The sequence below is a fragment of the Triturus cristatus genome, chromosome 1_1 (genome assembly GCF_964204655.1).
Source record: "Triturus cristatus chromosome 1_1, aTriCri1.1, whole genome shotgun sequence".
Classification (NCBI taxonomy): Eukaryota; Metazoa; Chordata; class Amphibia; order Caudata; family Salamandridae; genus Triturus; species Triturus cristatus.
In genome coordinates this window covers 710,184,109-710,210,846 of record NC_140579.1, presented here as the reverse complement: position 1 = coordinate 710,210,846, position 26,738 = coordinate 710,184,109, and the positions used below count along the sequence as shown (strand labels likewise).

The 26,738-nt window shown below is 47.8% G+C and overlaps 1 protein-coding gene across 1 annotated transcript in view; it reads left to right on the top strand.

Moving 5' to 3' along the window:
- Nucleotides 1-25,250, top strand: part of LOC146870938 (testis-specific serine/threonine-protein kinase 4-like) — a 441,167-nt gene extending 415,917 nt beyond the window's left edge. Inside the window, exon 3 of the mRNA XM_085645320.1 lies at nucleotides 24,999-25,250. Coding sequence (XP_085501446.1) covers nucleotides 24,999-25,250 — 252 coding nt within the window. The remainder of the gene's footprint in view (nucleotides 1-24,998) is intronic.
- The last annotated feature ends 1,488 nt before the right edge of the window (nucleotides 25,251-26,738 follow it).

The following is a 26,738-nucleotide window of genomic DNA, read 5'->3' as shown; positions in this document are numbered from 1 at the left end:
CAGGAAACGGCGCAAAACGCAACGTGGTTACACCTCAATTTTGCAGTGAAAAATGATCCTTATTTGGCAAAGTGACTAGCTGTAGTTTTTGAACCCTAGGCCTGCCGGCACCTAGGGAAACCTAGCACACCTATACATTTTTGAAAACTAGACACCCAGGGGAATCCAGGATGGGGTGTCTTGAGTGCCTCCCACCATGGTCTGTTACCCAGAATCCCTTGCAAACGTAAACAAATGACAAAAAAAACACATTTTCCCCACATTTCTGTGATGGAAAGTTCTGGAATCTGCGTGGATCCACAAATTTCCACCCACCCCGCGTTCCCCAAAGTGCTACGAGAAAAATGGCACCTCACTTGTGCGGGTCGGCCTAGTGCCCGCGACAGGAAATGGCGCAAAACGCAACGTGGTCATACCTCAATTTTGCAGTGAAAAATGACCCTTTTTTGGCAAAGTGACTAGCTGTAGTTGTTGAACCCTAGCTCTGCCGGCACCTAGGGAAACCTAGCAAACCTATACATTTTTGAAAACTAGACACCCAGGGGAATCCAGGATGGGGTGACTTGACTGCCTCCCACCAAGGTCTGTTACCCAGAATTCCTTGCAAACATAAAAAAGTGACAAAAAAAACACATTTTCCCCACATTTCTGTGATGGAAAGTTCTGGAATCTGCGTGGATCCACAAATTTCCACCCACCCCGCGTTCCCCAAAGTCCTACGAGAAAAATGGTACCTCACTTGTGTGGGTCGGCCTAGTGCCCGCGACAGGAAACGGCGCAAAACGCAACGTGGTCACACCTCAATTTTGCAGTGAAAAATGACCCTTTTTTGGCAAAGTGACTAGCTGTAGTTTTTGAACCCTAGCCCTGCCGGCACCTAGGGAAACCTAGCAAACCTATACATTTTTGAAAACTAGACACCCAGGGGAATCCAGGATGGAGTGACTTGACTGCCTCCCACCATGATCTGTTACCCAGAATTCCTTGCAAACGTAAAAAAGTGACAAAAAAACACATTTTCCCCACATTTCTGTGATGGAAAGTTCTGGAATCTGCGTGGATCCACAAATTTCCACCCACCCCGCGTTCCCCAAAGTCCTACGAGAAAAATGGTACTTCAAATGTGCGGGTCGGCCTAGTGCCCGCGACAGGAAAAGGCGCAAAACGCAACGTGGTCACACCTCAATTTTGCAGTGAAAAATGACCCTTTTTTGGCAAAGTGACTAGCTGTAGTTGTTGAACCCTAGCCCTGCCGGCACCTAGGGAAACCTAGCAAACCTATACATTTTTGAAAACTAGACACCCAGGGGAATCCAGGATGGGGTGTCTTGACTACCTCCCACCATGGTCTGTTACCCAGAATTCCTTGCAAACGTAAAAAAGTGACCAAAAAACCAAATTTTCCCCACATTTCTGTGATGGAAAGTTCTGGAATCTGCGTGGATCCCCAAATTTCCACCCACCCCGCGTTCCCCAAAGTCCTACGAGAAAAATGGTACCTCACTTGTGCGGGTCGGCCTAGTGCCCGCGACAGGAAACGGCGCAAAACGCAATGTGGTCACACCTCAATTTTGCAGTGAAAAATGACCCTTTTTTGGCAAAGTGACTAGCTGTAGTTTTTTAACCCTAGCCCTGCCGGCACCTAGGGAAACCTAGCAAACCTATACATTTTTGAAAACTAGACACCCAGGGGAATCCAGGATGGGGTGACTTGACTAACTCCCACCATGGTCTGTTACCCAGAATCCCTTGCAAACGTAAAAAAGTGACATAAAAAAACACATTTTCCCCACATTTCTGTGATGGAAAGTTCTGGAATCTGCGTGGATCCACACATTTCCACCAACCCCGCGTTCCACAAAGTCCTACGAGAAAAATGGTACCTCACTTGTGCGGGTCGGCCTACTGCCCGCGACAGTAAACGGCGCAAAACGCAACGTGGTCACACCTCAATTTTGCAGTGAAAAATGACCCTTTTTTTGGCAAAGTGACTAGCTGTAGTTTTTTAACCCTAGCCCTGCCGGCACCTAGGGAAACCTAGCAAACCTATACATTTTTGAAAACTAGACACCCAGGGAAATCCAGGATAGGGTGTCTTGAGTGCCTCCCACCATGGTCTGTTACCCAGAATCCCTTGCAAACGTAAAAAAAATGACAAAGAAAAACATTTTCCCCACATTTCTGTGATGGAAAGTTCTGGAATCTGCGTGGATCCACAAATTTCCACCCACCCCGAAACTAGACACCCAGGGGAATCCAGGATTGGGTGTCTTGAGTGCCTCCCACCATGGTCTGTTACCCAGAATCCCTTGCAAACGTAAAAAAATGACAAACAAAACACATTTTACCCACATTTCTGTGATGGAAAGTTCTGGAATCTGCGTGGATCCACAAATTTCCACCCACCCCGCGTTCCCCAAAGTCCTACGAGAGAAATGGTACCTCACTTGTGCGGGTCGGCCTAGTGCCCGCGACAGGAAATGGCGCAAAACGCAACGTGGTTACACCTCAATTTTGCAGTGAAAAATGATCCTTATTTGGCAAAGTGACTAGCTGTAGTTTTTTAACCCTAGGCCTGCCGGCACCTAGGGAAACCTAGCAAACCTATACATTTTTGAAAACTAGACACCCAGGGGAATCCAGGATGGGGTGTCTTGAGTGCCTCCCACCATGGTCTGTTACCCAGAATCCCTTGCAAACGTAAACAAATGACAAAAAAAACACATTTTCCCCACATTTCTGTGATGGAAAGTTCTGGAATCTGCGTGGATCCACAAATTTCCACCCACCCCGCGTTCCCCAAAGTCCTACAAGAAAAATGGCACCTCACTTGTGCGGGTCGGCCTAGTGCCCGCGACAGGAAATGGCGCAAAACGCAACGTGGTCATACCTCAATTTTGCAGTGAAAAATGACCCTTTTTTGGCAAAGTAACTAGCTGTAGTTGTTGAACCCTAGCCCTGCCAGCACCTAGGGAAACCTAGCAAACCTATACATTTTTGAAAACTAGACACCCAGGGGAATCCAGGATGGGGTGACTTGACTGCCTCCCACCATGGTCTGTTACCCAGAATTCCTTGCAAACGTAAAAAAGTGACAAAAAAAACACATTTTCCCCACATTTCTGTGATGGAAAGTTCTGGAATCTGCGTGGATCCACAAATTTCCACCCACCCCGCGTTCCCCAAAGTCCTACGAGAAAAATGGTACCTCACTTGTGCGGGTCGGCCTAGTGCCCGCGACAGGAAACGGCGCAAAACGCAACGTGGTCACACCTCAATTTTGCAGTGAAAAATGACCCTTTTTTGGCAAAGTGACTAGCTGTAGTTTTTGAACCCTAGCCCTGCCGGCACCTAGGGAAACCTAGCAAACCTATACATTTTTGAAAACTAGACACCCAGGGGAATCCAGGATGGGGTGACTTGACTGCCTCCCACCATGATCTGTTACCCAGAATTCCTTGCAAACGTAAAAAAGTGACAAAAAAACACATTTTCCCCACATTTCTGTGATGGAAAGTTCTGGAATCTGCGTGGATCCACAAATTTCCACCCACCCCGCGTTCCCCAAAGTCCTACGAGAAAAATGGTACTTCAAATGTGCGGGTCGGCCTAGTGCCCGCGACAGGAAATGGCGCAAAACGCAACGTGGTCACACCTCAATTTTGCAGTGAAAAATGACCCTTTTTTGGCAAAGTGACTAGCTGTAGTTGTTGAACCCTAGCCCTGCCGGCACCTAGGGAAACCTAGCAAACCTATACATTTTTGAAAACTAGACACCCAGGGGAATCCAGGATGGGATGACTTGACTGCCTCCCACCATGGTCTGTTACCCAGAATTCCTTGCAAACATAAAAAAGTGACAAAAAAAACACATTTTCCCCACATTTCTGTGATGGAAAGTTCTGGAATCTGCGTGGATCCACAAATTTCCACCCACCCCGCGTTCCCCAAAGTCCTACAAGAAAAATGGTACCTCACTTGTGCGGGTCGGCCTAGTGCCCGCGACAGGAAATGGCGCAAAACGCAACGTGGTCACACCTCAATTTTGCAGTGAAAAATGACCCTTTTTTGGCAAAGTGACTAGCTGTAGTTGTTGAACCCTAGCTCTGCCGGCACCTAGGGAAAACTAGCAAACCTATACATTTTTGAAAACTAGACACCCAGGGGAATCCAGGATGGGGTGACTTGACTGCCTCCCACCATGGTCTGTTACCCAGAATTCCTTGCAAACGTATAAAAGTGACAAAAAAAACACATTTTCCCCACATTTCTGTGATGGAAAGTTCTGGAATCTGCGTGGATCCACAAATTTCCACCCACCCCGCGTTCCCCAAAGTCCTACGAGAGAAATGGTACCTCACTTGTGCGGTTCGGCCTAGTGCCCGCGACAGGAAATGGCACAAAACGCAACGTGGTCACACCTCAATTTTGCAGTGAAAAATGACCCTTTTTTGGCAAAGTGACTAGCTGTAGTTGTTGAACCCTAGCCCTGCCGGCACCTAGGGAAACCTAGCAAACCTATACATTTTTGAAAACTAGACACCCAGGGGAATCCAGGATGGGGTGACTTGACTGCCTCCCACCATGATCTGTTACCCAGAATTCCTTGCAAACGTAAAAAAGTGACAAAAAAACACATTTTCCACACATTTCTGTGATGGAAAGTTCTGGAATCTGCGTCGATCCACAAATTTCCACCCACCCCGCGTTCCCCAAAGTCCTACGAGAAAAATGGTACCTCACTTGTGCGGGTCGACCTAGTGCCCGCGACAGGAAACGGCGCAAAACGCAACGTGGTTACACCTCAATTTTGCAGTGAAAAATGATCCTTATTTGGCAAAGTGACTAGCTGTAGTTTTTGAACCCTAGGCCTGCCGGCACCTAGGGAAACCTAGCACACCTATACATTTTTGAAAACTAGACACCCAGGGGAATCCAGGATGGGGTGTCTTGAGTGCCTCCCACCATGGTCTGTTACCCAGAATCCCTTGCAAACGTAAACAAATGACAAAAAAAACACATTTTCCCCACATTTCTGTGATGGAAAGTTCTGGAATCTGCGTGGATCCACAAATTTCCACCCACCCCGCGTTCCCCAAAGTCCTACGAGAAAAATGGCACCTCACTTGTGCGGGTCGGCCTAGTGCCCGCGACAGGAAATGGCGCAAAACGCAACGTGGTCATACCTCAATTTTGCAGTGAAAAATGACCCTTTTTTGGCAAAGTGACTAGCTGTAGAGTTTGAACCCTAGCTCTGCCGGCACCTAGGGAAACCTAGCAAACCTATACATTTTTGAAAACTAGACACCCAGGGGAATCCAGGATGGGGTGACTTGACTGCCTCCCACCAAGGTCTGTTACCCAGAATTCCTTGCAAACATAAAAAAGTGACAAAAAAAACACATTTTCCCCACATTTCTGTGATGGAAAGTTCTGGAATCTGCGTGGATCCACAAATTTCCACCCACCCCGCGTTCCCCAAAGTCCTACGAGAAAAATGGTACCTCACTTGTGCGGGTCGGCCTAGTGCCCGCGACAGGAAACGGCGCAAAACGCAACGTGGTCACACCTCAATTTTGCAGTGAAAAATGACCCTTTTTTGGCAAAGTGACTAGCTGTAGTTTTTGAACCCTAGCCCTGCCGGCACCAAGGGAAACCTAGCAAACCTATACATTTTTGAAAACTAGACACCCAGGGGAATCTAGGATGGGGTGACTTGACTGCCTCCCACCATGATCTGTTACCCAGAATTCCTTGCAAACGTAAAAAAGTGACAAAAAAACACATTTTCCCCACATTTCTGTGATGGAAAGTTCTGGAATCTGCGTGGATCCACAAATTTCCACCCACCCCGCGTTCCCCAAAGTCCTACGAGAAAAATGGTACTTCAAATGTGCGGGTCGGCCTAGTGCCCGCGACAGGAAATGGCGCAAAACGCAACGTGGTCACACCTCAATTTTGCAGTGAAAAATGACCCTTTTTTGGCAAAGTGACTAGCTGTAGTTGTTGAACCCTAGCCCTGCCGGCACCTAGGGAAACCTAGCAAACCTATACATTTTTGAAAACTAGACACCCAGGGGAATCCAGGATGGGGTGTCTTGACTACCTCCCACCATGGTCTGTTACCCAGAATTCCTTGCAAACGTAAAAAAGTGACCAAAAAACCAAATTTTCCCCACATTTCTGTGATGGAAAGTTCTGGAATCTGCGTGGATCCCCAAATTTCCACCCACCCCGCGTTCCCCAAAGTCCTACGAGAAAAATGGTACCTCACTTGTGCGGGTCGGCCTAGTGCCCGCGACAGGAAACGGCGCAAAACGCAATGTGGTCACACCTCAATTTTGCAGTGAAAAATGACCCTTTTTTGGCAAAGTGACTAGCTGTAGTTTTTTAACCCTAGCCCTGCCGGCACCTAGGGAAACCTAGCAAACCTATACATTTTTGAAAACTAGACACCCAGGGGAATCCAGGATGGGGTGACTTGACTGCCTCCCACCATGGTCTGTTACCCAGAATCCCTTGCAAACGTAAAAAAGTGACATAAAAAAACACATTTTCCCCACATTTCTGTGATGGAAAGTTCTGGAATCTGCGTGGATCCACACATTTCCACCAACCCCGCGTTCCACAAAGTCCTACGAGAAAAATGGTACCTCACTTGTGTGGGTCGGCCTACTGCCCGCGACAGTAAACGGCGCAAAACGCAACGTGGTCACACCTCAATTTTGCAGTGAAAAATGACCCTTTTTTTGGCAAAGTGACTAGCTGTAGTTTTTTAACCCTAGCCCTGCCGGCACCTAGGGAAACCTAGCAAACCTATACATTTTTGAAAACTAGACACCCAGGGAAATCCAGGATAGGGTGTCTTGAGTGCCTCCCACCATGGTCTGTTACCCAGAATCCCTTGCAAACGTAAAAAAATGACAAAGAAAAACATTTTCCCCACATTTCTGTGATGGAAAGTTCTGGAATCTGCGTGGATCCACAAATTTCCACCCACCCCGAAACTAGACACCCAGGGGAATCCAGGATTGGGTGTCTTGAGTGCCTCCCACCATGGTCTGTTACCCAGAATCCCTTGCAAACGTAAAAAAATGACAAACAAAACACATTTTACCCACATTTCTGTGATGGAAAGTTCTGGAATCTGCGTGGATCCACGAATTTCCACCCACCCCGCGTTCCCCAAAGTCCTACGAGAGAAATGGTACCTCACTTGTGCGGGTCGGCCTAGTGCCCGCGACAGGAAATGGCGCAAAACGCAACGTGGTCACACCTCAATTTTGCAGTGAAAAATGACCCTTTTTTGGCAAAGTGACTAGCTGTAGTTGTTGAACCCTAGCCCTGCCGGCACCTAGGGAAACCTAGCAAACCTATACATTTTTGAAAACTAGACACCCAGGGGAATCCAGGATGGGGTGACTTGACTGCATCCCACCATGGTCTGTTACCCAGAATTCCTTGCAAACGTAAAAAAGTGACAAAAAAAACACATTTTCCCCTCATTTCTGTGATGGAAAGTTCTGGAATCTGCGTGGATCCACAAATTTCCACCCACCTCGCGTTCCCCAGAGTCCTACGAGAGAAATGGTACCTCACTTGTGTGGGTCGGCTTAGTGCCCGTGACAGGAAATGGCGCAAAACGCAACGTGGTCACACCTCAATTTTGCAGTGAAAAATGACCCTTTTTGGCAAAGTGACTAGCTGTAGTTGTTGAACCCTAGCTCTGCCGGCACCTAGGGAAACCTAGCAAACCTATACATTTTTGAAAACTAGACACCAAGGGGAATCCAGGATGGGGTGACTTGACTGCCTCCCACCATGGTCTGTTACCCAGAATCCCTTGCAAACGTAAAAAAGTGACAAAAAAAACACATTGTCCCCACATTTCTGTGATGGAAAGTTCTGGAATCTGCGTGGATACACAAATTTCCACCCACCCCGCGTTCCCCAAAGTCCTACGAGAAAAATGGTACCTCACTTGTGTGGGTCGGCCTAGTGCCCGCGACAGGAACCGGCGCAAAACGCAACATGGTCACACCTCAATTTTGCAGTGAAAAATGACCCTTTTTTTGAAAAGTGACTAGCTGTAGTTTTTTAACCCTAGCCCTGCCGGCACCCAGGGAAACCTTGCAAACCTATACATTTTTGAAAACTAGACACCCAGGGGAATCCAGGATGGGGTGTCTTGAGTGCCTCCCATCATGGTCTGTTACCCAGAATCCCTTGCAAACGTAAAAAAATGACAAAAAAAACAAATTTTCCCCACATTTCTGTGATGGAAAGTTCTGGAATCTGCGTGGATCCACAAATTTCCACCCACCCCGCGTTCCCCAAAGTCCTACGAGAAAAATGGTACCTCACTTGTGCGGGTCGGCCTAGTGCCCGCGACAGGAAACGGCGCAAAACGCAACGTGGTTACACCTCAATTTTGCAGTGAAAAATGACCCTTATTTGGCAAAGTGACTAGCTGTAGTTTGTGAACCCTAGCCCTGCCGGAAACTAGGGAAACCTAGCAAACCTATACATTTTTGAAAACTAGACACCCAGGGGAATCGAGGATGGGGTGTCTTGAGTGCCTCCCACCATGGTCTGTTACCCAGAATCCCTTGCAAACGTAAAAAAATGACAAAAAAAACACATTTTCCCCACATTTCTGTGATGGAAAGTTCTGGAATCTGCGTGGATCCACAAATTTCCACCCACCCCGCGTTCCCCAAAGTCCTACGAGAGAAATGGTACCTCACTTGTGCGGGTCGGCCTAGTGCCCGCGACAGGAAATGGCACAAAACGCAACGTGGTCACACCTCAATTTTGCAGTGAAAAATGACCCTTTTTTGGCAAAGTGACTAGCTGTAGTTGTTGAACCCTAGCCCTGCCGGCACCTAGGGAAACCTAGCAAACCTATACATTTTTCAAAACTAGACACCCAGGGGAATCCAGGATGGGGTGACTTGACTGCCTCCCACCATGATCTGTTACCCAGAATTCCTTGCAAACGTAAAAAAGTGACAAAAAAACACATTTTCCCCACATTCCTGTGATGGAAAGTTCTGGAATCTGCGTGGATCCACAAATTTCCACCCACCCGGAAACTAGACATCCAGGGGAATCCAGGATTGGGTGTCTTGAGTGCCTCCCACCATGGTCTGTTACCCAGAATCCCTTGCAAACGTAAAAAAATGACAAACAAAACACATTTTACCCACATTTCTGTGATGGAAAGTTCTGGAATCTGCGTGGATCCACAAATTTCCACCCACCCCGCGTTCCCCAAAGTCCTACGAGATAAATGGTACCTCACTTGTGCGGGTCGGCCTAGTGCCCGCGACAGGAAATGGCGCAAAACGCAACGTGGTCACACCTCAATTTTGCAGTGAAAAATGACCCTTTTTTGGCAAAGTGACTAGCTGTAGTTGTTGAACCCTAGCTCTGCCGGCACCTAGGGAAACCTAGCAAACCTATACATTTTTGAAAACTAGACACCAAGGGGAATCCAGGATGGGGTGACTTGACTGCCTCCCACCATGGTCTGTTACCCAGAATCCCTTGCAAACGTAAAAAAGTGACAAAAAAACCACATTTTCCCCACATTTCTGTGATGGAAAGTTCTGGAATCTGCGTGGATCCACAAATTTCCACCCACCCCGCGTTCCCCAAAGTCCTACGAGAAAAATGGTACCTCACTTGTGCGGGTCGGCCTAGTGCCCGCGACAGGAACCGGCGCAAAACACAACATGGTCACACCTCAATTTTGCAGTGAAAAATGACCCTTTTTTTGAAAAGTGACTAGCTGTAGTTTTTTAACCCTAGCCCTGCCGGCACCCAGGGAAACCTTTCAAACCTATACATTTTTGAAAACTAGACACCCAGGGGAATCCAGGATGGGGTGTCTTGAGTGCCTACCATCATGGTCTGTTACCCAGAATCCCTTGCAAACGTAAAAAAATGACAAAAAAAACACATTTTCCCCACATTTCTGTGATGGAAAGTTCTGGAATCTGCGTGGATCCACAAATTTCCACCCACCCCGCGTTCCCCAAAGTCCTACGAGAAAAATGGTACCTCACTTGTGCGGGTCGGCCTAGTGCCCGCGACAGGAAACGGCGCAAAACGCAACGTGGTTACACCTCAATTTTGCAGTGAAAAATGACCCTTATTTGGCAAAGTGACTAGCTGTAGTTTTTGAACCCTAGCCCTGCCGGCAACTAGGGAAACCTAGCAAACCTATACATTTTTGAAAACTAGACACCCAGGGGAATCGAGGATGGGGTGTCTTGAGTGCCTCCCACCATGGTCTGTTACCCAGAATCCCTTGCAAACGTAAATAAATGACAAAAAAAACACATTTTCCCCACATTTCTGTGATGGAAAGTTCTGGAATCTGCGTGGATCCACAAATTTCCACCCACCCCGCGTTCCCCAAAGTCCTACGAGAGAAATGGTACCTCACTTGTGCGGGTCGGCCTAGTGCCCGCGACAGGAAATGGCACAAAACGCAACGTGGTCACACCTCAATTTTGCAGTGAAAAATGACCCTTTTTTGGCAAAGTGACTAGCTGTAGTTGTTGAACCCTAGCCCTGCCGGCACCTAGGGAAACCTAGCAAACCTATACATTTTTCAAAACTAGACACCCAGGGGAATCCAGGATGGGGTGACATGACTGCCTCCCACCATGATCTGTTACCCAGAATTCCTTGCAAACGTAAAAAAGTGACAAAAAAACACATTTTCCCCACATTTCTGTGATGGAAAGTTCTGGAATCTGCGTGGATCCACAAATTTCCACCCACCCCGAAACTACACACCCGGGGGAATCCAGGATTGGGTGTCTTGAGTGCCTCCCACCATGGTCTGTTACCCAGAATCCCTTGCAAACGTAAAAAAATGACAAACAAAACACATTTTACCCACATTTCTGTGATGGAAAGTTCTGGAATCTGCGTGGATCCACAAATTTCCACCCACCCCGCGTTCCCCAGAGTCCTACGAGAGAAATGGTACCTCACTTGTGCGGGTCGGCCTAGTGCCCGCGACAGGAACCGGCGCAAAACGCAACATGGTCACACCTCAATTTTGCAGTGAAAAATGACCCTTTTTTTGAAAAGTGACTAGCTGTAGTTTTTTAATCCTAGCCCTGCCGGCACCCAGAGAAACCTTTCAAACCTATACATTTTTGAAAACTAGACACCCAGGGGAATCCAGGATGGGGTGTCTTGAGTGCCTACCATCATGGTCTGTTACCCAGAATCCCTTGCAAACGTAAAAAAATGACAAAAAAAACACATTTTCCCCACATTTCTGTGATGGAAAGTTCTGGAATCTGCGTGGATCCACAAATTTCCACCCACCCCGCGTTCCCCAAAGTCCTACGAGAAAAATGGTACCTCACTTGTGCGGGTCGGCCTAGTGCCCGCGACAGGAAACGGCGCAAAACGCAACGTGGTTACACCTCAATTTTGCAGTGAAAAATGACCCTTATTTGGCAAAGTGACTAGCTGTAGTTTTTGAACCCTAGCCCTGCCGGCAACTAGGGAAACCTAGCAAACCTATACATTTTTGAAAACTAGACACCCAGGGGAATCGAGGATGGGGTGTCTTGAGTGCCTCCCACCATGGTCTGTTACCCAGAATCCCTTGCAAACGTAAAAAAATGACAAAAAAAACACATTTTCCCCACATTTCTGTGATGGAAAGTTCTGGAATCTGCGTGGATCCACAAATTTCCACCCACCCCGCGTTCCCCAAAGTCCTACGAGAGAAATGGTACCTCACTTGTGCGGGTCGGCCTAGTGCCCGCGACAGGAAATGGCACAAAATGCAACGTGGTCACACCTCAATTTTGCAGTGAAAAATGACCCTTTTTTGGCAAAGTGACTAGCTGTAGTTGTTGAACCCTAGCCCTGCCGGCACCTAGGGAAACCTAGCAAACCTATACATTTTTAAAAACTAGACACCCAGGGGAATCCAGGATGGGGTGACATGACTGCCTCCCACCATGATCTGTTACCCAGAATTCCTTGCAAGCGTAAAAAAGTGTCAAAAAAACACATTTTCCCCACATTTCTGTGATGGAAAGTTCTGGAATCTGCGTGGATCCACAAATTTCCACCCACCCCGAAACTACACACCCGGGGGAATCCAGGATTGGGTGTCTTGAGTGCCTCCCACCATGGTCTGTTACCCAGAATCCCTTGCAAACGTAAAAAAATGACAAACAAAACACATTTTACCCACATTTCTGTGATGGAAAGTTCTGGAATCTGCGTGGATCCACAAATTTCCACCCACCCCGCGTTCCCCAGAGTCCTACGAGAGAAATGGTACCTCACTTGTGCGGGTCGGCTTAGTGCCCGCGACAGGAAATGGCGCAAAACGCAACGTGGTCACATCTCAATTTTGCAGTGAAAAATGACCCTTTTTTGGCAAAGTGACTAGCTGTAGTTGTTGAACCCTAGCTCTGCCGGCACCTAGGGAAACCTAGCAAACCTATACATTTTTGAAAACTAGACACCAAGGGGAATCCAGGATGGGGTGACTTGACTGCCTCCCACCATGGTCTGTTACCCAGAATCCCTTGCAAACGTAAAAAAGTGACAAAAAAAACACATTTTCCCCACATTTCTGTGATGGAAAGTTCTGGAATCTGCGTGGATCCACAAATTTCCACCCACCCCGCGTTCCCCAAAGTCCTACGAGAAAAATGGTACCTCACTTGTGCGGGTCGGCCTAGTGCCCGCGACAGGAACCGGCGCAAAACGCAACATGGTCACACCTCAATTTTGCAGTGAAAAATGACCCTTTTTTTGAAAAGTGACTAGCTGTAGTTTTTTAACCCTAGCCCTGCCGGCACCCAGGGAAACCTTGCAAACCTATACATTTTTGAAAACTAGACACCCAGGGGAATCCAGGATGGGGTGTCTTGAGTGCCTCCCATCATGGTCTGTTACCCAGAATCCCTTGCAAACGTAAAAAAATGACCAAAAAAACACATTTTCCCCACATTTCTGTGATGGAAAGTTCTGGAATCTGCGTGGATCCACAAATTTCCACCCACCCCGCGTTCCCCAAAGTCCTACGAGAAAAATGGTACCTCACTTGTGCGGGTCGGCCTAGTGCCCGCGACAGGAAACGGCGCAAAACGCAACGTGGTTACACCTCAATTTTGCAGTGAAAAATGACCCTTATTTGGCAAAGTGACTAGCTGTAGTTTTTGAACCCTAGCCCTGCCGGCAACTAGGGAAACCTAGCAAACCTATACATTTTTGAAAACTAGACACCCAGGGGAATCGAGGATGGGGTGTCTTGAGTGCCTCCCACCATGGTCTGTTACCCAGAATCCCTTGCAAACGTAAAAAAATGACAAAAAAAACACATTTTCCCCACATTTCTGTGATGGAAAGTTCTGGAATCTGCGTGGATCCACAAATTTCCACCCACCCCGCGTTCCCCAAAGTCCTACGAGAGAAATGGTACCTCACTTGTGCGGGTCGGCCTAGTGCCCGCGACAGGAAATGGCACAAAACGCAACGTGGTCACACCTCAATTTTGCAGTGAAAAATGACCCTTTTTTGGCAAAGTGACTAGCTGTAGTTGTTGAACCCTAGCCCTGCCGGCACCTAGGGAAACCTAGCAAACCTATACATTTTTGAAAACTAGACACCCAGGGGAATCCAGGATGGGGTGACTTGACTGCCTCCCACCATGATCTGTTACCCAGAATTCCTTGCAAACGTAAAAAAGTGACAAAAAAACAAATTTTCCCCACATTTCTGTGATGGAAAGTTCTGGAATCTGCGTGGATCCACAAATTTCCACCCACCCCGCATTCCCCAAAGTCCTACAAGAAAAATGGTACCTCACTTGTGCGGGTCGGCCTAGTGCCCGCGACAGGAAATGGCGCAAAACGCAACGTGGTCATACCTCAATTTTGCAGTGAAAAATGACCCTTTTTTGGCAAAGTGACTAGCTGTAGTTGTTGAACCCTAGCCCTGCCGGCACCTAGGGAAACCTAGCAAACCTATACATTTTTGAAAACTAGACACCCAGGGGAATCCAGGATGGGGTGACTTGACTGCCTCCCACCATGGTCTTTTACCCAGAATTCCTTGCAAACATAAAAAAGTGACAAAAAAAACACATTTTCCCCATTTTTCTGTGATGGAAAGTTCTGGAATCTGCGTGGATCCACAAATTTCCACCCACCCCGCGTTCCCCAAAGTCCTACAAGAAAAATGGTACCTCACTTGTGCGGGTCGGCCGAGTGCCCGCGACAGGAAATGGCGCAAAATGCAACGTGGTCACACCTCAATTTTGCAGTGAAAAATGACCCTTTTTTGGCAAAGTGACTAGCTGTAGTTGTTGAACCCTAGCTCTGCCGGCACCTAGGGAAACCTAGCAAACCTATACATTTTTGAAAACTAGACACCCAGGGGAATCCAGGATGGGGTGACTTGACTGCCTCCCACCATGGTCTGTTACCCAGAATCCCTTGCAAACGTAAAAAAGTGACAAAAAAAACACATTTTCCCCACATTTCTGTGATGGAAAGTTCTGGAATCTGCGTGGATCCACAAATTTCCACCCACCCCGCATTCCCCAAAGTCCTACGAGAGAAATGGTACCTCACTTGTGCGGGTCGGCCTAGTGCCCGCGACAGGAAACTGCGCAAAACGCAACGTGGTTACACCTCAATTTTGCAGTGAAAAATGATCCTTATTTGGCAAAGTGACTAGCTGTAGTTTTTGAACCCTAGGCCTTCCGGCACCTAGGGAAACCTAGCAAACCTATACATTTTTGAAAACTAGACACCCAGGGGAATCCAGGATGGGGTGTCTTGAGTGCCTCCCACCATGGTCTGTTACCCAGAATCCCTTGCAAACGTAAACAAATGACAAAAAAAACACATTTTCCGACATTTCTGTGATGGAAAGTTCTGGAATCTGCGTGGATCCACAAATTTCCACCCACCCCGCGTTCCCCAAAGTCCTACGAGAAAAATGGCACCTCACTTGTGCGGGTCGGCCTAGTGCCCGCGACAGGAAATGGCGCAAAACGCAACGTGGTCATACCTCAATTTTGCAGTGAAAAATGACCCTTTTTTGGCAAAGTGACTAGCTGTAGTTGTTGAACCCTAGCCCTGCCGGCACCTAGGGAAACCTAGCAAACCTATACATTTTTGAAAACTAGACACCCAGGGGAATCCAGGATGGGGTGACTTGACTGCCTCCCACCATGGTCTTTTACCCAGAATTCCTTGCAAACATAAAAAAGTGACAAAAAAAACACATTTTCCCCATATTTCTGTGATGGAAAGTTCTGGAATCTGCGTGGATCCACAAATTTCCACCCACCCCGCGTTCCCCAAAGTCCTACGAGAGAAATGGTACCTCACTTGTGCGGGTCGGCCTAGTGCCCGCGACAGGAAATGGCACAAAACGCAACGTGGTCACACCTCAATTTTGCAGTGAAAAATGACCCTTTTTTGGCAAAGTGACTAGCTGTAGTTGTTGAACCCTAGCCCTGCCGGCACCTAGGGAAACCTAGCAAACCTATACATTTTTGAAAACTAGACACCCAGGGGAATCCAGGATGGGGTGACTTGACTGCCTCCCACCATGATCTGTTACCCAGAATTCCTTGCAAACATAAAAAAGTGACAAAAAAAACACATTTTCCCCACATTTCTGTGATGGAAAGTTCTGGAATCTGCGTGGATCCACAAATTTCCACCCACCCCGCGTTCCCCAAAGTCCTACAAGAAAAATGGTACCTCACTTGTGCGGGTCGGCCTAGTGCCCGCGACAGGAAATGGCGCAAAATGCAACGTGGTCACACCTCAATTTTGCAGTGAAAAATGACCCTTTTTTGGCAAAGTGACTAGCTGTAGTTGTTGAACCCTAGCTCTGCCGGCACCTAGGGAAACCTAGCAAACCTATACATTTTTGAAAACTAGACACCATGGGGAATCCAGGATGGGGTGGCTTGACTGCCTCCCACCATGGTCTGTTACCCAGAATTCCTTGCAAACATAAAAAAGTGACAAAAAAAAAACACATTTTCCCCACATTTCTGTGATGGAAAGTTCTGGAATCTGCGTGGATCCACAAATTTCCACCCACCCCGCGTTCCCCAAAGTCCTACAAGAAAAATGGTACCTCACTTGTGCGGGTCGGCCTAGTGCCCGCGACAGGAAATGGCGCAAAATGCAACGTGGTCACACCTCAATTTTGCAGTGAAAAATGACCCTTTTTTGGCAAAGTGACTAGCTGTAGTTTTTGAACCCTAGACCTGCCGGCACCTAGGGAAACCTAGCAAACCTATACATTTTTGAAAACTAGACAGCCAGGGGAATCCAGGATGGGGTGACTTGACTGCCTCCCACCATGGTCTGTTACCGAGAATCCCTTGCAAACGTAAAAAAATGACAAAAAAAAACACATTTTCCCCACATTTCTGTGATGGAAATTTCTGGAATCTGCGTGGATCCACAAATTTCCACCCACCCCGCGTTCCCCAAAGTCCTACGAGAAAAATGGTACCTCACTTGTGTGGGTCGGCCTAGTGCCCGCTACAGGAAACGGCGCAAAACGCAACGTGGTTACACATCAATTTTGCAGTGAAAAATGACCCTTATTTGGCAAAGTGACTAGCTGTAGTTTTTGAACCCTAGGCCTGCCGGCACCTAGGGAAACCTAGCAAACCTATACATTTTTGAAAACTAGACATCCAGGGGAATCCAGGATGGTGTGTCTTGAGTGCCTCCCACCATGGTCTGTTACCCAGAATCCCTTGCAAACGTAAAAAAATTACAAAAAAAACACATTTTCCCCACATTTCTGTGATGGAAAGTTCTGGAATCTGCGTGGATCCCCAAATTTCCACCCACCCCGCGTTCCTCAAAGTCCTACGAGAGAAATGGTACCTCACTTGTGCGGGACGGCCTTGTGCCCGCGACAGGAAATGGCGCAAAACACAACGAGGTCACACCTCAATTTTGCAGTGAAAAATGACCCTTTTTTTGGCAAAAAGACTAGCTGTAGTTGTTGAACCCTAGCTCTGCCGGCACCTAGGGAAACCTAGCAAACCTATACATTTTTGAAAACTAGACACCCAGGGGAATCCAGGATGGGGTGACTTGACTGCCTCCCACCATGGTCTGTTACCCAGAATCCCTTGCAAACGTAAAAAAATGACATAAAAAAAAAACATTTTCCCCACATTTCTGTGATGGAAAGTTCTGGAATCAGCGTGGATCCACAAATTTCCACCCACCCCGCGTTCCTCAAAGTCCTACGAGAGAAATGGTACCTCACTTGTGCGGGTCGGCCTTGTGCCCGCGACAGGAAATGGCGCAAAACGCAACGAGGTCACACCTCAATTTTGCAGTGAAAAATGACCCTTTTTTGGCAAAGTGACTAGCTGTAGTTGTTGAACCCTAGCTCTGCCGGCACCTAGGGAAACCTAGCAAACCTATACATTTTTGAAAACTAGACACCCAGGGGAATCCAGGATGGGGTGACTTGGCTGCCTCCCACCATGGTCTGTTACCCAGAATTCCTTGCAAACGTAAAAAAGTGACAAAAAAAACACATTTTCCCCACATTTCTGTGATGGAAAGTTCTGGAATCTGCGTGGATCCACAAATTTCCACCCACCCCGCGTTCCCCAAAGTCCTACGAGAAAAATGGTACCTCACTTGTGTGGGTCGGCCTAGTGCCCGTGACAGGAACCGGCGCAAAACGCAACGTGGTCACACCTCAATTTTGCAGTGAAAAATGACCCTTTTTTGGCAAAGTGACTAGCTGTAGTTTTTTAACTCTAGCCCTGCCGGCACCTAGGGAAACCTAGCAAACCTATACATTTTTGAAAACTAGACACCCAGGGGAATCCAGGATGGGGTGACTTAACTGCCTCCCACCATGGTCTGTTACCCAGAATCCCTTGCAAACGTAAACAAATGACAGAAAAAACACATTTTCCCCACATTTCTGTGATGAAAACGCAACGTGGTTACACCTCAATTTTGCAGTGAAAAATGACCCTTTTTTGGCAAAGTGACTAGCTGTAGTTTTTGAACCCTAGGCAGGCAAGGGCCCAAAACGTAGTGAGGCGAAATCAACATTGCCTATCAAAAAAATGTTTAGGCCCTTGCCTGCCGCGGGTACTTGGGCCTCCCACACAAGTGAGGCACCATTTTTACCGGGAGACCTGGGGGAACGCTGGGTGGTGGTAAATTTGTGTGAGCCCGGTGATGCCACAACTTTCCCACACCAAATTGTGTGAAAAAAGTGATTTTTTCTGCTAAAATTGAGGTTTGCAGGGGATTCTGGGTAAGGAAACTTTGGGGGATCCACGCAAGCCATCCCTCCCTGGAAGCCGCCGGGTGTCTAGTTTTGAGAAATGTGTGGGTTTGGTAGGTTTCCCTAGATGGCCGCCGAGCAACGGGCCAAAAACCCAAGTGACCCCCCTTGCAAAACCAGGTGGTTTGGCGATAGGCCATTTTGATGTCGCCACACTACGTTTTGGGCCCTTGCCTGCCGCGGGTACTTGGGCCTCCCACACAAGTGAGGCACCATTTTTACTGGGAGACCTGGGGGAACGCTGGGTGGTGGTAAATTTGTGTGAGCCCGGTGATGCCACAACTTTCCCACAGCAAAATGTGTGAAAAAAGTGTTTTTTAAGCAAAAATTGAGGTTTACAGGGGATTCTGGGTAAGGAAACGTTGGTGGATCCACGCAAGCCATACCTCCCTGGAAGCCGCCGGGTATCAGTTTTCAGAAATGTGTGGGTTTGGTAGGTTTCCCTAGATGGCCGCTGAGCACCGGGCCAAAAACCAAAGTGACCCCCCTTGCAAAACCAGATTAACTATTGTTCCTACAGCGTGAGAATTTTGGAATAATATTGCAATGAAAATGTGGCAGACATTTTGAGGTTTGCAGGACATTGGGGATAAAAAAACTTTTTGAATTCACAAGAGAGACATCACCATGGGTTTTCGACAATATCTACAGTTGGTGGGTTATTCTTACATGGAAAGTGTACCTTGGCAGAGAAACTAAAGACAAAGATTCCTGCACAACCATCTATTCCTCAAACACACACACATACTGGTTGGATTTGGCACGAGGGCGAGTCATGGTTCAGTGTATTAAATTTTATTAACAAGAGATTTCACAAAAATGAAATGCACTGTCAATAATTAAATTCACAAAAAACCAAACCAATGACTCGCAGCTCGTGAGCTGTAAAGCCACGTCAAGGCACCAACCACTTTACAGGCCATTCACACACCTTACATACCTGATACAAACAAGACCATTCGCACCACCAGGCACAAAAGCAACACATTACAAAAATCACAAAAAGGGACAAGGTACACCCTGCTTCAGAAAGACAAATATTACTGCACAGCCATCTAATCCGCAAGCACACACACATACTGGTTGGATTTGGCACGAGGGTGAGTGATGGTTCAGTAGATACAATTGTATTAGCAAGTGATTTCACAAAAATGAAATGCACTGGTAATAACTGAAAGGGCGAGAAACTGAACCATTGACTCACAGCTCGTGAGCTGTAAAGCCACGACAAGGCACCAACCTCTTTACAGGCCATTCATACACATTTCATACGTGTGAGACATACAAAACCATTCACACCACCAGCCGCGGGCCCATCACATAACAAAACTCACACCAGCACACAGCGCCATTCAAGGGCCCATCACTTTCACACGCCCACATTCCTGACACAGCAACTATACAGGATTGCGTGGAGTGGCACTCAGCTAGCAGTGTGTGTAGTGACCAGCAGAAAGTCACTACTCACACACAGCCAGCCGAGCGCCAGTCCACACACACCGCTAGCAGAGCGCCAGTCCATGCACACCGCTAGCCAAACACCAGTCCACGCACAACGCTAGCCAAGCGCCAGTCCAGGCACACCGCCAGCCAATCGCCAGTCCAGCCACACCGCCAGTCCATGCACACCGCCAGCCAAGCTCCAGTCCACTGACACCATCAGCCAAGCACCAGTCCGCACACACCACCAGTCCACGCACACCGCCAGCCAAGTACCAGTCCACGCACACCGCCAGCCAAGCACCATTCCACGCACACTGCCAGCCAAGCTCCAGTCCACGCACACCACCAGCCAATCACCAGTCCACGCACACCGCCAGTCCATGCACACCGCCAGTCCATGCACACCACCAGGGAAGCACCATTCCACGCACACCACCAACCAAGTGCCAGTCCACACACACCAACAGCCAAGCGCCAGCCTACACACACCGCCATCACATTTAGGATTTTTTTAGAAAAAAATGAAAACACAAACAAATCGCAAATAGATACAAATCTTCAAACACAAAATCAGCAACTAAATACAGTGCACTAACACCAACCTTGAAACAGAATCAAATTATCCAAAGAATACAGATCAGGCAGTTCACTTTACCACTCATGAATGCTCCCAAAAATTATTTCGCGTGTGGTACGCTCTAAAACAAGCAGGGACACACAGTGCAGGTTGAGAAGGACAGTCGGGGCAGTACATACGACTCTCCTTCCGCGTACCTCTTCGCCAACAGACTCTACATCTCCTACTGGGAAAATCTTTTGAGGGTGTGGGAGGAATGTGATCTGGAAAGTGGCGATCTTTCAATCTAGCAACATCCTCCACCACTCCAACTCTAGGAACACTTGCCTGTTCCACTACAACAAGGCTGCCTATTACAGACTCCTGAAACTTAGCAAAAGTCATCTTTGACTCAGGGCAAGAATCCTGGAACACAACAAAAGCATTAAACATTGCCAAGTGGAAAAGATGGATAGCCAACTTCTTGTACCAAATGTAAGCCTTACGAAGAGCAGTGTAAGGTTCCAACCTCTGATCTACTCTGTCAACACCACCCATGTGCCTATTATAGTCTAAAATGCACACAGGTTTGCGCACTTCAGCGACCTGACCCCAAACAGTCACAGGTGCAGTGCTTTCATCATGGATGGTAGTCAGCATGTAGACATCTCTCCTGTCTGAAAACTTCACAGCAAGAAGCTCCTGGCAACGCAACGCACTGCACTGTCCCCGCACAAGCTTTTGACAAACAAGTTCTTTCGGGAAACCTTTACGGTTAGAGCGGATTGTGCCACAAGCAAGAGTGTCCACTTTGGCCAATTCCCTGAACAACCGCACACCAGTGTAGAAGTTATCTACATATAAATGGTAGCCTTTGTTAAAAAATCCTCTACCAAGTTCCCAAACAATTTTCTCAGTCACTCCAAAAGTGGACGGACAACCAGGGAGGTTAATCCTGGATTCCTTACCGGTGTACACCCTGAAATTAGAGACATATCCAGTCCTACTGTCACACAGCATATACTGCTTTATTCCATAGCGTGCCTTCTTACTAGGAATGTATTGCCTAAAAACCAAGCGGCCCTTGAACAACCCCAAAGACTCATCCACTGCAATTTGTTTCCCAGGAGCATAAATCTCAGAAAATCGATCAACAAAGTGATCAAGGACAGGCCTAATCTTAAAAAGACGGTCACACTCAGGGTGATCTCGTGGCAACGCTAAACCATTATCAACAAAATGCATCATCCGAAGCAGAAGCAAATACCTGTCACGACTCATGACTGCCGGAAAAATAGACGTTGCCATCAAGGGACTGCTAGACCAATATGAAGACATTGATGGCTTCCTTAGCAAGCCCATCAAAAAAGTTAAACCCAAGAACTTCTTCATCTCTTCAAGATTTGTGGGAGTCCACCGGGTAGCTCTAGAGTGTGGCTTAAGACTGGCACTGTTGTCCCTCAAAAACTGTTCGGCATACAAATTAGTCTGCTCAACAATCTCTGCCAAAAACACATCGTCCATAAACAACTGAAAAAAATGTACCGGCAAAACGTTTTCAGTATTCACTCTACACCCTGGAACACCAGTAAACTCTGGAAATGCCGGCTGCGCCATGCCAGGGGCAACCCAGAGGTCATCACTTTCATAGGGAAGCCTTGCAGCCCCAGCCTGCAGCCCAGATGCCTCTTGCCGCACTACACCAACGGGAAGCCTTGCAGCCCCAGCCTGCAGCCCAGATGCCTCTTGCCGCACTACACCAACAGGAAGCCTTGCAGCCACAGGCTGCAGCCCAGAAGCCTCTTGCCGCACTACATCAACGGGAAGCCTTGCAGCCCCAGGCTGCAGCCCAGATGCCTCTTGCCGCACTATCGGCACATCAGTCTCCTCCTCTAACACAGGCACTTCATCCGCACTAAGAGTATCTTCATCATCCGATGACTCCATACGGAGAGAAAACTCACTGCCAGAATCGTCCCCTGCCTCCTCTCCCTCAGATGCAGAGTCAGTCTCTGAACCATGGTCAGAGGAAGACTCAAACAGCAAACCAACAACCTGCTGAGCAGTAATCCTGCGGCTAGCCATTATACTTACTAAGATAGAAGACTGCACAAACAAGTCAACAACAACCAACAATGTGCAAACCAAGTAAGTAAAGAAATGTGTACCTTTATCACAAAGATCAATGTACTCAAAAACTATACAATTCAATTACAAGAGACAGCTGCACTCACCAGAAACCAACTCTGCAGTGACACAGCAAAAACCAACGATATCCAACTAGAAAGAAGAAAAAAAAAAAAATTACTCACAAGACAACAAAATACACATCGAGCACCAATGCAAAAAGTTTTTGACACTCAAAAAACAAACATACTGCTATTATTACACCATTTGCAAAAAAAATTCGTGCAGAGAAATCAAACACATTTACATTGTACAAAAAGTCTGTTACCAAACTACACAAACAGCAGAACCACCAGTAACGAAACGGCAAACTGAAAAGAGCAAATGCCTTCACCTAGAACAAAAAAGTAAAAAAAAAACATTACAATTGCAATTCACAAAACATAGAACAATTAACATTATAACAAGCTATGTCACTACCCAAATGGTCAATCGGGTTGTGTGCCAGGTGGGGCAGAAAACAGCAGGAAAAAAAAGGCTACTCTTTTCCTTTACGCAAAAAAATAACATCCCTGGTGTCTAGTGGGCTCTTCTGCCCCCCCTGGGACCAGAAACGGTTACACAAAAGACCGATCTGCCCCCAGGGGGGGCAGAAAAGTCTTCAAAAAAAATTGGGGGCCCAGGAAGCGACCCCTGCCCAAGGGGTCGCTTCCTACAATATCAAACAGATCCCTGGTGTCTAGTGGGCTCTTCTGCCCCCCCCCCCCCCCTGGGAGCGGAAACGGCAAAAAAATTAAACCGATCTGCCCCCAGAGGGGGCAGAAAAGTCTTCCAAACATAATGGGGCCCTAGGAAGCGACCCTTGTCCAAGGGGTCGCTTCCTTTATTACAACAAAGCATCCCTGGTGCCTAGTGGTGGCATTCCTGCAGCACGATCGCGACGCTGTGCGCGATCGTGCTGCAGGAATGCCCTGTTTTGAGACATCAGGGGAGAGGAAATACTCTTTCCTCTCCCCCGATGCCTCAATACTTAGAAAATCAACCCCGCTGCCCCCGCAGCCCCACCGGAGATCCCAACGTACCTGCTGCTGCTGCTGGGACGCCTGGAAGCAAATGGCTTCCAGGCGTCCCAGCGCTTCCTGATGGCGTCGGCGCGCGCTGTGCGCGCTGATGTCATGGGGAAGCGTGGGGGGGCTCGGGGGTGGCAGTGGAAACTCTTCCGCTGCCATCCCCCTCTGTGGGGGCACGATCGATGCCCCAGGGGGGGAGCGCCAGCACTTCCCCCAGGGGCTGTGCTCATGACGGAGCGGTTCCGTCATAAGCACAGCCCAACCGATGCTCATGACGGAACCGCTCCGTCATGAGCATCGAAGGGGTTAAATGTGAAAAAAGTTCCTCTCTGAAGACGTGTTCTGGTCTCTGACAGACCGGGGCCAGGCATAGATGTTCAGTGTACTTTGATTTAAAGATCTCATAATAGAGTGTGTTCCTTCAACAACGCATGTGGAGTTCTCCTATTCCTTACTACTTCACCTGAAGAACTGTGCCATGAGCTTGTGTGGAAATAAATACAAATGAAAACTTAAACTTGACTATGGGGCTATTTAGGCTGTAGTTTCACAGCAAGGTGGCCAATTTAGTAATTGTGCATTCCTGCCATCTTCTGCAGAGGTTACATGCAGATGTTCCCTACCCTTAAATTAAACCTGGAGAAGACTTGAACTCAGTAACAGAAATGAACGAGGGAGAGGCTGAGGGGCAGATAGTGGGGCTTGGCAGTTCGGTCTGGACTGTTCCCATGAGGCACAGGGTCAAGACTGATTTGCATATGGCCATGTCTGAACTGGGGTGGCGTGGTGAGCAAAATATCGATGGATTAAACCCAGATCTGTGACTGGGGGTGAATGTTTTGCCAATGTGCAACATTCCGTCCATCATCTTGTGTGTTTTGCTTCAGAATGAGACAGGGAGAGACCCAAGCAATCCTGCACTACAGTTCAACACACTTTAGTCTAACATTGCCAAGCAATGAGAACCCATGGTTGGAAAGGGGGAGTGCTTGCAAGTGAGTGGGGTTATGTATGGAATTCGTGAGCGTACTACTCCCTCTGTACTAATGTACAATTTGGCAATAAAAGCATCAGTAATAGCTAAAGAAAATAAACATTGGCAAATTGTGTGCCAGCCTCTGTAATTGAAGATGTGCTCCCTGGATAAAGAAACACAGCACTCGGTTGTGGTCATTACCTGATGATGCAACATTGGTCCCAAATTGCTTCTGCCATCTTATTATTAAACACAGAAAACGGACTACCAAAAACAAAAGTGAGAACTATGGAAAGGAGGTTCGGGGGTGTTGGTATTTAGCGATGCCATAATGCATGTCACATGTTTGCGCAAATGCCCTTCAAATCAAATGACCTTGAAACATTCACTGTCTCTGTAGTACAATGCCTGGATTTCGGGCTTTCATTGGCTGTGTATAACTGACTTTTCTCTTGGGTTGCAGGGCTTGGTGTGGGGCATGCTGAGACAGGCCCCCCGTCGGATCACCGTCCTCACAGTGCTGCGCTCGCCGTGGGTGCTGAAACACTTGCCCGAGAGCCCGGAAGTCGAGCTGAAAGCGCTGGAAGCCTTCTGCGACCCCCTAAACATCGAAGGGAACAGCAGCACTTCGAGCACAGAGCAGGCGAACGGCCTGAAGTCACGGTCCCACAGTGACCCCCAGCTCCAGGGGACTGGCGAGGCCTGCACGCATTAGGAAGCTCGTCGGGAGCAGAGGACACGAATGGGGAGTTTGGGTGTTGCTCGACCTGGCTGCTTGAATGAAAGCTCTGCATCCCCAGCGCCCCCAAACCATCCCTTCCGTGCAGAAAAGGCTCGGCATACACACGTCAAGGAGGAGGGAAGCGTGTGATGTCCCGACATTCACTAAATAAAAGCAGCACTTAATTTTCCAAAATTAAAATGTTGCCGGTTCATTATAGTCAGCACAAAGTGAAGTGCGGTTGGGGTTCGGGGGAGGGACGGTCGGAGAACTGTCACGCATTTCACCAAACCACATCTGACACTTGGACACCGAGTTTGGGGGCGGGAAGGAGGGATCAGCTCACGAGGTGGGTTGTACAATCAGTATATAATTGGAAGTCCTTTTACAGGTGGATTACACACACACACACACTCCTCACACCTTCTGACGCTAAACACTATTCATATGGCTATGAGCTGGGACTCGAGATAGGCAATTTTGGCATTTCTGTTTCTGGTTAACCTGTGATGTCCGTTCCTTTAATACAGCTCCATGCTGCAGTTGTATTTTATGTCCTAAAAGGGATCGTTGGTTCTAGTCTTCGTGACCCTTTGAGCAGTTCTCAAGGGATTACATTCTGTCCTGTAAAACCAACAGGCAGAGCAATTCCTTTCCCCATTTTGATAGTCCAGGGCAGAGCTTTAAGTGGGCTGGGTCTCACTGGTGCTGAGCACCAGCAGTTTTTAGGTCTCGCCTGACCCAGCGCATGCGCTGGTCTGGCGAGACTTTTTGTGAGGGCTCCAAAAATGCTACCATGGCCAGCCTAGAGCTACAGTGCATGTGCGCAGGCGCTCTTAGGAGCAGAGGCTGGCAAACCTCGTCATGCTCATTAAGCGCCGATCACTTTCGTGGCGCCCCTTTGATGTTCTCATTCAAAGACCATGTTGTTGTGTTAATGCTTTGCTGCGCCCGTTTGTCTTACAATGTGCTTTCTCTTGCCACAAACTCGATCTTTGTGTTCCTTTATTTTGAGATGCTTTTAGTATTACTGTTTTGTGACTTAAATAACATTAAGGAAATGTTACTGTGAAACTGGACAACGTTCACAGTGTTTATTTCTGATCGCAGCGGCTGCTTCATGTCCGTTGCACCATTTAGGGAGTCCTTTCGTTGGCGCTATCATGAGGAAGCTGGAAACTTTTGGCACATTCTCTTTAAAAGCACAGCATGTTGGCGACTGGTTAATCGATTAGACCTATGTAGCACTTTAGATCTCAAAGCGCTATGGTGGGTGCAGCAGTTCCAACTCATGAAATATGGGGTGCAACTCACAAGGAGGGGGCAGGTTTGAGTGCACATTGGCTGCAATCGAACTGTTAAGATGATGGGCTGTGTGTATCCATTATCAGCACTCACTCTTTGCTAAGTGATCTTGTTTGTTTTGTTGTTGTGTTAATGCTTTGCCGTGCCCGTTTGACTTACAACGTGCTTTCTCTTTCC